Raw genomic sequence first — 12,093 nt, 5'->3', positions numbered from 1 at the left:
TCTGGGTTGTACGTTTGCTCGACCCTGAATGTTTGTAGTCGTCTCGGCTACTGAATGTTGCGTATGCCTACTTTGTGTTTGCATGCTCTGAATGTTACGTGTTTGGGTTGTACGTTTTCTCGGCCCTGAATGTTATTATTGAATGTTATATATATATTGATATATATAGGAATGCACGTATAGAGATGCTCATACGTAAGAATGACTATTTATCGAATGTGGTGACCTAACCGATGTATTTTCGTTTACCGTTTTTAAACCGTTGGAATGATTATTTAAGAATTTTGTTACTTATTTAAAATTTGAACTCACTCAGCTTAAGCTGACTTTGTGTGCATGTTAGTTTGAGTTTCAGGTTAGGAAGAGGATGCCTTATCGCTTGGACGTGCACGAAGCTACTTGGACGGTGAAGGGCATACGGAGAATGAAGATTTTATTATTAAACATTTATTTTTAAAAGTTTTTATTTAAAGATAATTAAGTTGATTTTGGGCAAAATTCCCGGGTTTTGGGAACTCATTTACTTATTTACGTTTTCCGCCGAATTATACTCTGTGATGCTTATTTTAATGAAAAGAATTGTTTTCAAGTTTAATTATTTTTACGAGTGTTTTAAATGATTACCAACTGTGGGGATCCCGGGGTTCGGGGCCTTACATACATGCCCGCTTTCTAAAAAATATCAGTGGCATATTTTGACTGAGTGAGAAACAATCCATCATCCGTGTAGGCAAACTCAAGCCCTAAAAAGTAGTTAAGATCTCCAAGATCTTTGATAGCAAATTCTTGATTGATGCGAGAGATAAAGGTGGCAATAGCAGCTTCATTGTTGCTTGAAAGAATGAGATCGTCCACATAAACAAGCAAGTACATCGTGCATGAGGTTCGTTGAAACACAAAGAGTGAGGTGTCAGCTTGGCTACAAGTAAAACTGTAGGCGATAAGGAATGCACTTAAGCGTTGAAACCAAGCACGCGGAGCTTGCTTGAGACCATAGAGAGCTTTTGACAGTTTACACACATGGTCAGGAAACTGAGGATCAACAAAACCCGATGGTTGCTCCATAAAAACTGTTTCGCTTAAATCACCATTTAGAAAGGCATTTTTGACATCTAACTGATGTAATTTCCATTTGTTCAAAACCGTAAGTGATAAGACAATACAAACTGTAGATGCCTTAACAACCGGACTAAATGTATGAGAATAGTCAAGTCCCGGTATTTGAGTATATCCTTGTGCTACCAAGCGTGCTTTATATCTCTCTATTGAGCCATCACAACGATACTTAGTACGGTAAACCCACTTTGATCCAACAACATTAGAAGTGTGTGGACGAGGAACCAAAGTCTAAGTTTTATTACATTACAGTGCCTTTAATTCATCATGCATAGCAGCAAGCCACTTAGGATCTTTGGATGCGGTTTTATAACTTTTGGGTTCGGTAGATGCGGTTAAAGCAATGTGAAGAGGATGAATGGTTAGGGAGGCAAGGTCCCATAGTGTTTGAGCTTAAAAATCCCAGCTTTGGCCCGAGTAGTCATTGGATGAATATTAGGTGGAGAAGAGGTGGTTGGTAAGTCTGTGCTGGATAGATTTGGGTTGACTAGTGAGTTGTTAGGGGTGTCGGGTGGAGTGGTGAGTGGGCTGTTAGATGGAGTGGCGGTGGGAGTGGGATGTGGGCTGGAGTGTGTGTGTGGGCTGGGTAATGGACTATTAGCTAAGCTGTTGGGTGGGGTATAAATGGATTCAGTAATTAGGCTGATAGGTATATTTAGTTTGGGTAGTGGGATATTAGCTGGGTTATCAGCTTGGCTGTGAGTTTGATTTAGGCTGGTTGGGGTAGGATTTGGCATACAAAGTTCACAAGGAATCGTAGTTGGGTTGTTATGGGAAGTAGTTTGTTGAGGTACTGTGGGCTGGGTGTGGGGCTACCATGGGCAACAGTTTGTTGAGGTTCCGGACTTGTAGCTTCTTCTAAAAAAAGTGGTAACATCTATTTTTGAATAATCAAAACATGTAGATGAAGATGAACCTTGAAACGGAAATACCGTTTCATTAAAAATCTTGCATGGCGAGTTACATAGACTCTGGATGTAGCCGTGTCAAGACATTGAAAACCTTTATATTGCGAGCTGTAACCAATGAACACACATGGAATGCTCCGGGGTGCAAGCTTATGTTTCGAGTAATTCCTTAGGTAAGGAAAAACTTGACAGCCGTAGATTCAAAAATTAGTATACTGTGGCTCTTGAGAGAACATTAACCGAAAAGGTGATTTGTTCCCCAAGAGTGGTGTAGGCAACCGATTAATAATATAAGTAGCCGAACCAAATGCATCCACCCAATAAGATACTGGTATGTGAGCATTAAAAAGCATAGCGAGACCTGTTTCAACAATGTGCCGATGCTTACGTTCGGCCCGTCCGTTTTGCTCAGGAGTGTGCGGACAAGAAAATCTATGAAAAGTTCCATCATCTTCAAATATTTTTCGAACAGTGTGATTCACGAATTCGGTTCCACTGTCACTTTGAAAAACTTTAACTTTTCGAGAACATTGGTTTGCACAAGATTAAGAAAAACTTGTAATATCGAATAAAATCCGCTTTTAGTTTTGAGTGGGTAGAACCATGTGAACCTGGAGTGATCATCAATAAAGACCACATAATATCGATAACCGTTGTTTGAACAAATTGGTGATGGTCCCCATAAATCGCAATGAACCAAATCTAAAGGATGCAATGAATGTTTTGAATTAAGATCAAAAGATAACTTATGTCCTTTAGAAAGTTGACAAGGTAAACAAACAGTTGGCTTCGGTAAAACCGAAGTAACATTCAAAACACCCAATTTGTTCAAAATAGAAATAATATCAAAATTCACGTGACCCAAACGAGCATGCCAAAGCTCGTATGAGGCCTTATTTGAAATTAAAGCAGCAACAAAAGCTTGATAATCATCTTTCAAAACATAAAGACCATTCTCGCAACGTCCTTTAGCGAGCACCCTTTTTGTTATCCAATCCTGAATATTAAAATATGATTGAGAAAATAAAACACCAACCGGATGATCGGTGGTTAGTTTGCTGACGGATAATAATTTCTTGGTAAGATTAGGGATTACAAGCACATCATGTAATGAGATATCTTTTGAAATAATAGATGTACCCTTATGTGAAATAGGTAGAGATTTACCATTCCCAAAAATAACCTGAGAGTTTACCTTGATATGGTGCAGATTGATGAAGAGATTCACAATCAGGAGTCATGTGGTCGGTTGCTCCCGAATCAACATTCCAATCAGGTTTGTTGGTGGTGACGTGACATTGAGCATGGAACGCTTTGGCTATAGATTCATCTGAAGGTGTGGCTTTGCTAGCATAAGTATGGAGGTTCGGGCATGATGAGGCATAATGACCATCGGTACGACACAACTGCCAGTGAGGTGGGCGACGACCTTGATGTCGTCCTCTACCACCATTGTACGCACCGCGGCACCATGTCCACGATAACCAGACGGGCGTCCTCTAGTCTGTTGAGCTTGAAATGCGACTGGAGGAGCTGAAGTGCCGTGAAGTAAGTGCAGGAATAACTCATGGCTTTCGGCTTGTGAAAGCAAATCACGGAATGGTGGTGGCGGTTTTATGGCCCGAATAGTAGTTGAGAATTTTTCAAATGATGGCCCTAAGCCACATAGAAACCAATGGACTTTCTCAAAGTCAACTACTGGCTGGCCTATGGCGGCGAGTTGATCATAGATAGATTTGAATCGACGACCAAACTCGGGGACCGATAATGTGCCCTTTGTGAGTTGACGAAGGGAATCACGAAGGGAGTGAATATGCTCTACAGAGGCGTTACTGTAGGCTGTTTCAAGAGCAACCCATATTTGTCTTGCGGTAGTAAGACCAAGGACTTCTGCAGCCGATTCTTCCGTGAGAGAGGAGTTAAGAAGAATAATGGCGCGTTGATCAGTTTCATTCCGTGAAACAAAGTCAGGATTGGACACAGATTTGTCTTCAATAGTGATGAGAGGGGCTGGTTGAGGAAGAGTGCCATCAATATGACTTAATAGTTTTTGAAAGGTGAAGATGGGAAGCATGTGATTACGCCATAGAAGGTAGTTGGTGGATGAAAGCTTGATAGTGGTAAGGTGCAGGAGAGCACTCATGGATAAAGATGTATCATTAGCAGGAGTAGCGACCATGGATGATGTCCCAGGAAAAAGAAAAGGGAATTAGGATTTTTAAAGAAGTTAGGCAATGAAGAAAGGGTGTGTGTTGGCTGATACCATGTAAGAATGGTAAAAAATCAACCTTGCCTTTTGTTGAGACATATCTATTAATTTATAATGAAGGATACAACAATCACTCCTATAATTAGGAGATTGAAAAAATAAAATACATTAAAGCAATATACAAATCAAGGCTAAAATCAAGGTAGATTAAGATCAAGGCATAATTATCGGTTAATACAAACCAACACTCGATCCTCACACTTGAACTCCTTCACATTCTTCAACTTCCGATCATGCAATGCCTTCGTACGCTATTTATAACTCCACGATCTCACGTACGCCTCATCTCTTAGCTCCTCTACCTCATGAATATGGAGATACCGGTTTTTTGCAGCTTGGGTCAGGTCAAAATTAACGGATCTCAACGCCCAGAACGCTCTGTGCGCTAACTCAACCGGTGTATTTAGACAAAAGTTGTTTATGTTATAGAAACCAATAAAATCCACGTGTTATTGGCTACTCACCACACCACTTGATCCATCTTTCCATCTTATCAACCTCTATCTCTTCTCTTCTCTCCTAATAATAATAATAATATTATTATTATTATTATTATTATTATTATTATTTTCTTCTTGAAACCTCACTTGTCTTCAATGGCGTCCGTATCTCCCCCAAACTTCCCACCTTCCGTCCGCAGTCACCAACTCAGCTACCACACAAACCCTAACAAACTCAGCTATTATTCGTCGACTCGATTCTCCAACTCCTCACCTAGGGTTTTGGACTCTTCTTCAACCGTATGCCGGTGTCATCGGAATGAAGAAAGCCCTAGGCGATGGTTTCAGCAGAATGTTCGGAACGTTATCAAGTGGTTCGATGACTTTCTCGATGGATATCGGAATAATAATAATAAGGTGGATGATGATGATGATGATAGTTTGAAGAAGATGAAAGAAGGTGAGGATGAGTGGGATTGGGAGCGTTGGAAGAAGCATTTTGATGACGTGGATCAACAGGAAAGGATTGTTGACTTATTGCAGGTATAAATTGTTGCTTCAACTTTTGTTAGGGTTAGGGTTTGTTGATTGTGTGTGCGTGTGTGAAGTTGATGAGTTTAGTAGACTTATGTGATGACATTATTATGTTTTCAAATTGTTGTTTCACCTGGTGTTAGGGTGGGGGCTCACTAGGTGGTCAGTAGGGCTGGAAACTAACCAAATTGAACTGCGCGAGACCTTGTCGGTGTTCGTCTCTTAACCTTTTGTCGGACAAACGGACGGTTCATGAACACTTTACCAAACCATATTCTGTGCCCGTGTTTGTTTGTTAAGGAATTGAGCTTCTTGGTGGCCATTCTCTAGTTTCGTAAATGGACAATAGCGGACACTAACGGATACAAATGACATAAATGAACAAACATGAACACAAAGGAACATATATTAGTTCGAGAATGGTCATCACTAAATCAATATAAAATCCTGAACCACACCATATAATATCCAAAAAAGCTAAACATAGTAATCATAAACCTAATTATATCAAAATTGTAATAGTAAAAATAAATAAATAAATAAATAAATAAATAAAAATAGTTATAGTAAAATTCTAATAAACGAACATATGCGATACATATGCGTATCACAATGTATGTAAATGAACGTAATGGACGGACGTAAACGAACACTAAAGAACAAACCTGAATGAACACATTACCAAACGTTCACGAACACAACTGAACGAGCGTGGCCAATGTTCGTGTTCTTTCGTTAAGCTTACCGAACGGAATTCTTTGTTCACGTTTGTTCATTTATTAAACGGAAGAACATAAACTAACTTCCCAACGAACAGTTCCCCGGACGTTCAGTTCGCTTACAGCCCTAGTAGTGAGGTTGAATTATGTGATTATCATCTCTGTGGTAACATTACTATGTTGAAATTGTGAGGTGTGTTTTGTGATAGATACAATTAAAGCATGCTGTTGCTAATGAGGACTATGAAGATGCTGCTAGGATCAAGGTTGCAATTGCAGCAGCTGCTAATAATGATACTGTTGGCAGGGTGATGTCTCAGTTGAATGTAAGAGAATGATTTAGTTTGTAATAAGTGAAGAGCAGTAAATATAAGGTTACAGTATTTGTACTGATCTAGAGTCTTGTTGCAGAAAGCTATAAAAGAAGAGCGTTACAAGGATGCTGCGTATGTACGAGATTATGCTAGTGCGGGTTTGGTGAGTTGTTATGATCATTTTCTTTAAATATGGTGGTTTCGAATGTTACTTGTATAAGCACAATCTCTATGGATCTCGATCAAACGTATAAAAACAAGTTGAGTAAGAAATATGCACATAAGTTTGCTTGATGGGGTGATAAATTATCTATTAAAGGCTAATGTAAGTTTTACTTGTAATGTATCATTACAACTAACTAAGGTTTGCCTTTCCTATACGGCTATACTTGAGTTAGATCATGTCAAACGTGTTATCCCCATTCATATGCTTTCAGTATTTTGAAAGATTACTCTAGAAATTATCACAATGATTCTTCTATAACTCTAGTTTGTAATACTGCTTCTTTTAGAATGATATAGCTTAAAGGTTGCAATAAGAGTATGGTCAAATGGGTTGAGTTAGGTAATAGGTTAAAATTGGTTGTTTTCTGGTACACGGTAAACTGCTTAAAATCTTTTTTGTGCTAGACAGAGTTACAACTTTTATTGGTACAATATTAATGTTAATGTCTGAATAAAATGGTTTAAGTGGTTGTATGCGTTAATAATAGGGTTCTGGCGACTTTCAACTTAACCGATGCCTTTGAGATTAAACTAAACCGTTGTCGCATCTATAAGTAACAACTCGAAATTGCTATCTTTAGGACTATAGTTTTAATTATAGCGTTAAAAGCCCCAAGAAGGTTAATTATTGAGTCTACTTATCATGACTAAAATTATAAATTATATTCACTCTATTTTTGTGATTTCACGTTATCACACCTTAGTAACTATATTCCGTTCATCTCAAATTTTAGGTTGGTTGGTGGGCTGGATTTTCAGATGATAGCAAGGACCCTTATGGTCGAATCATCCGTATAAGTGCAGAACATGGACGATACCTTGCAAGAAGTTATAGTCCCAGGTAACCTATACCTCAAAGCTATGCTATAGTTAGATGTAATTTGTCAGCATTTTAAAGTTTCAATTCTTTATATGTTATTATTATTATTGTTATTTTTAAATTTGTGAATTTCAGGCAGCTTGCCAAGGCTGCAGATGGTGCCCCTTTGTTTGAAATATTTATTACAATGAATGTGAAAGGAGAATACAAGCATCAGGTAACTTTCTTTATCCGGGTCAATTTTGGTCAAACTTTTGATACCCTGAACTTATTCTGAGATTGAATTTGTATAATCAGGCTGTATACCTCAAACGAAAGGAGGGTCCTCAAGATTTTTCCCTTTTCCCCCCTAAGTCATCAAATGTTAGTATTATCAACAGTGTGAATACGGTGGACCCCACGGGTGACAAAGGTGACGTGTTTACAAAAGATAACGAAGATACAGACGATGAGGAATATAGCTTTGAAAATATTCTCCGGGACATGATTCCCGGTGCAAAAGATGTGAAAATTAAGGTTATGAATGTGACGTCACCAGGAAAAATAGACAGAGATTTAATATCAAAAGTGGTTGAACAAATCATGGATGAAGAAGATGAAGATGATGATGAAGATGAAAGCAATGATGACGTCAGCGATGATGACGATGATGGTGATATAGTGGAAGTTAAAGATGAAACTGAAACTGATGGAGAGCAATATGATATAGATATTGATATTGACACTGGTAATACTATAATTGACGGGGATAATAATAGTCAAATCGCGGTCAAAGTTGTGGTTGGTGGTTTAGTACAAAAGGTTTCCAATGATACTTCTCATAAAGATTTGGTTAGAATGCCAGCTCAGCTAGAAAAGAAAAGCCGCTCGTCATTCACTTTCTCCATACAAAAAGAAAATCAAAATGTACGATCTAGTAATGCACAATCTTCAAATCAAAAAGATTCTAAGAATCAAGGTGCTCGTAGTATAGATAGTGTTATGCTCAATCTTGCCAAGTATATTGGAACCGGGAAGATACCCATGAAGGTTGGTGTTGACTATATGCATTTAATGTTTTGACTATTGCAAGTCAAAGTCAAACCATTGAGTTTTTGACGATGTGTTTTTTTTTCAGGTGCTTAAAGATGTGAATCAGTTGATAAATCTTAGTCTCAGTCAGGCTCAAAACCGTCAACCGTTATCCGGATCTACAACATTTAACCGAATCGAGGTTCCCTCTAATCAGGATCCTTTAAATGGTGGGAATTTGGCAGAATTGGAATTTGACTTGTATCTAGGGGTGTAAGCAAGTGAGCCGAGCTGAGCTTTGACTTACGAGAGCTCGAGGTCGGCTTGTTTCGACTTATGAGAGCTCGAGCTCGAGCTCGGATTGTTTTAACTTTTAACTTACGAGAGCTTAAGGTTGGCTTGTTTTAACTTACGAGAGCTCAAGGTTGGCTCGTTTTGAGCTTTCTTTAAAGCTCGAGCTCAGCTCGTGAGTCGTTTTTCAAGCTCGAGTTCGGCTTGTTTATTACTTATTAATAAAAATATATATTTTTTAATTATTTATATGTATTTTTTAACCATATGTTTTATATATAACATTATATATGTTATTTAGTTACTTTTATCATAATTTTATGTGTAGCAAAAATTAATTTTGCAAAGGTATTTATTTAATAAAATAAAAGTTATATATATAATAGGCTCGTGAGCCATCTTGAGCTCGATAAATGAAGCTCGGGCTTGGGCTCGTTTATGAACAAGCTTATTTAAAGTCTCAGGCTTGAGCTCGTTTAAGCTCAGCTCGATTCGAGAATTTACGAGCCGATCTCGAGTAGCTTATGAGCCGGCTTGGCTTGTTTACACCCCTACTTGTGTTGAACTTTCAAAGTTTTTGGTAACCAATGTAAATAAATGGTAGTTGAAGTAATAATTTTACTAATATCTGTAAGACATTTAAATGTCGTTTTATTAACATAGCTAAACATTGCAAAATTAAAAATATTCAATAATGGATAATGCTGACTTTGTTAGTATCTATTATTCTACATATTCAAAACTGACTCTCTAAACCAAACAGAAATTTACAAAGAAATATAATTGAATTTCATTCGTTTCCAACAAAATTATATTATTTAATTCGAATTCTATAAGCGTATTTTCAAACATTTTTGGTAGGATTATATGTCGGTGCACACGGTATATACACTTCTGAGGTGATTCAATTAAAACGAAAATTCGGTCAGTGGCAAGAAGATGGTAGCACAAAGAAGTTTTCAAATCTCGAGTTTTACGAGTATGTAGAAGCCATAAAGATTACCGGGGATCCTTATGTTCCAGCTGGACAGGTAAACTTTGCACTATTTTTTTTATAAAATTTTATACACCATTTTTATACTATTTTAATTTCTACAGGTTGCATTTCGTGCAAAAGTTGGAACCAAGTATCAGCTACCTCATAGAGGCATCATTCCAGAAGAATTTGGAGTGGCAAGTTTTTATTATTTATTTAAATGCTTTATTATATAATATATATGTTGAGCATTTTTAGTAGGCGTGTAGCTGGACTGAACGAACACGAACGGGGCATGTTCATGCTAGGTCGTTCAACTTTAATCGAACAAACGATTGAACACAAACAGTTAAACGAGCGAAGTTTTCTTGTTCGTTAAGAAAATGAGTGTGTTCATGTTCATTTATGTTCGTTCGCTGAAGTAGAAACGAACAGTTCACAAACGCATATGAACAAACATAACTGCGGAGAGATGAAAGAACATAAGCGAATATAATTGAACGAACACCAACAGGGCATTTTCATGTTACTTCGTTTAACTTTAATCGAACAAACGATTGAACACAAACAGTTAAACGAATGGAGTTTTTTTTTTTCTTTTTGTTTGTTCATTAAGAAAATGAGTGTGCCTGTGTTTGTTTATGTTTGTTGTTTTAAGTATAAATACACAGTTTACGAACACAAATTGAACATAAACAAACATAACTGAAAATAAATGAACGAAGATAAGCGAGCATAATTAAACGAATGCCAATTCAAAGTAAACATTGATAAAACTAGGCTTAACTCTAGGGGTGATATTTTAATTCCAAAAAATTAGACTAAATTAGAAGGAATAAAAGTTTTAATGAATATATAAGCATACAAACTTAAAACAACCATAAAACTAACGAACATTAACAAACGCAAATGAATGAATTTAAATTTTAAACAAACAAACGCTCACAAACATAAATGAATGAACAAGACATGTGTTCATGTTCGTTCGTTTAACTAAATGAACAAGAAGTGTTGTTCGTGTTTGTTCATTTATTAGATAATCGATCATAAATGAACTTCCTACTGAACGTTTTACTGAATGTTCAGTTAGTTTACCAGGCCCATTTTTAATATTTTTATGGAAATCAGATCGCTCGATATCGGGGACAAGGGAGGCTTGCAGACCCAGGATTTCAAAATCCTCGATGGGTTGATGGTGAACTTGTTATCTTGGATGGAAAGGTACCCACTTTCTTTGTTGACTTGTGACTTTATAGAATTTTGACTTAATTTATATTCGTGCAGTACATTAACGGAGGTCCTGTTGTTGGATTTGTATACTGGGCCCCAGAATCTCATTTCTTGGTGTTCTTTAATCAGCTGAGGCTGCAGGAATAATAAAGATGCTCTCTTTGTACATGAATGAATCTTCACAAATCTTTTTTTCTAGCTGGTTCAGATATTATAGGTAAGATCTTCATTCACTTTCATGCTTAAGTGATTCTTTACTAGTGATAATAAATTATTATTAATAATAATAATAATCGAAATAAATTATTATTATTATTATTAATTTATTATTATTTGCAGTGTCAGATGGCTTGTGGAGTATTAAGAGTGGAGAGTGAGTATGCATAATCTTCCATTAGAGTCAAATGACAAATGTAATTATCAGAGTTAGTTTTGGCTTCATTTGATGTATCTAAGTTGGTGCTATATCCTAACATCTAAAATCTAAATCAATCAGCTTGATAGATTTTAAATAAGTCTTGAATAGAGGAAGTTTAAATTTTGTTGCTTTTTATCTTTGTAAATTATATTTTAAAGCTAGTTTCGGTTGGTTTTGACTCATCACTCGCTTGTTAGCCCTTACATGATATTGTAAAGTTGATATTCCGGTGTTAAGGGTGTTCATAAACCGTTGAAACCAACAGAAGCTCCCAACTTAAGCAAATAAACCCTGTTAGCTATGCTTTTGAAAACTGTAATTCATAAACCACTGAAAGTCTGAAACAAAAGAAAGTTGTCCGGTTTGAAAAATAGTGATCCGGTTTGTGGTTTGGTTATGATAGTTTGGAACTTGGAACCAGCCATATGAAGAATTAATCCAGATTTGTTTATGGATCGATGGCTTAATTTGAAGGGGTATAATTGTCTTTTATTAATTATGTTTTAATAGTCTATTTAGATTAAGATAGCTGGTAATTAGAGTTTGAGTCATAAGTTCAATTTGAGTTTGAGTTAAATTAGGATACTTGTTCTCCAAGTATTGGCAGCCTATAAATAAGGTAATTAGATTTATTGTTTTTAAGTATCATATTTTCAGTTTTAATAAAATCAGAAAAGGATGTCTTTGTCCACCAAAGATCTGTGTTCTTTGTTTTTGTTATCAATTGTTCTTCCAACAATTGGTATCAGAGCTTCAGCTCGAGAAGATCAAAGGGATAGTTTCAGTTGGGGTGTCAAACCAATTGGAACCAGGAAGTTGTTG

The 12,093-nt window shown here is 36.7% G+C and overlaps 1 protein-coding gene across 1 annotated transcript; it reads left to right on the top strand.

Annotated features, from left to right (window-relative positions):
• Window positions 1–4,886: 4,886 nt before the first annotated feature.
• Window positions 4,887–11,607, top strand: LOC143550512 (protein EXECUTER 1, chloroplastic-like). The gene is made up of 12 exons (XM_077041145.1): window positions 4,887–5,276; window positions 6,196–6,312; window positions 6,398–6,463; window positions 7,260–7,366; window positions 7,481–7,562; window positions 7,643–8,374; window positions 8,463–8,586; window positions 9,509–9,678; window positions 9,746–9,820; window positions 10,752–10,844; window positions 10,908–11,070; window positions 11,193–11,607. The coding sequence occupies exons 1-11, from the start codon at window positions 4,890–4,892 to the stop codon at window positions 10,998–11,000; spliced, it is 2,046 nt and encodes a 681-aa protein (XP_076897260.1). The 5' UTR covers window positions 4,887–4,889; the 3' UTR covers window positions 11,001–11,070; window positions 11,193–11,607.
• Window positions 11,608–12,093: the final 486 nt, after the last annotated feature.

Source organism: Bidens hawaiensis, unplaced genomic scaffold (assembly GCF_021521415.1).
Source record: "Bidens hawaiensis isolate Kalapana, Puna unplaced genomic scaffold, B.hawaiensis_p1.1 tig00016044_1, whole genome shotgun sequence".
NCBI lineage: Eukaryota > Viridiplantae > Streptophyta > Magnoliopsida > Asterales > Asteraceae > Bidens > Bidens hawaiensis.
Note: the sequence above shows the minus strand (reverse complement) of the source record. Positions and strands in the feature narration are given on the sequence as shown.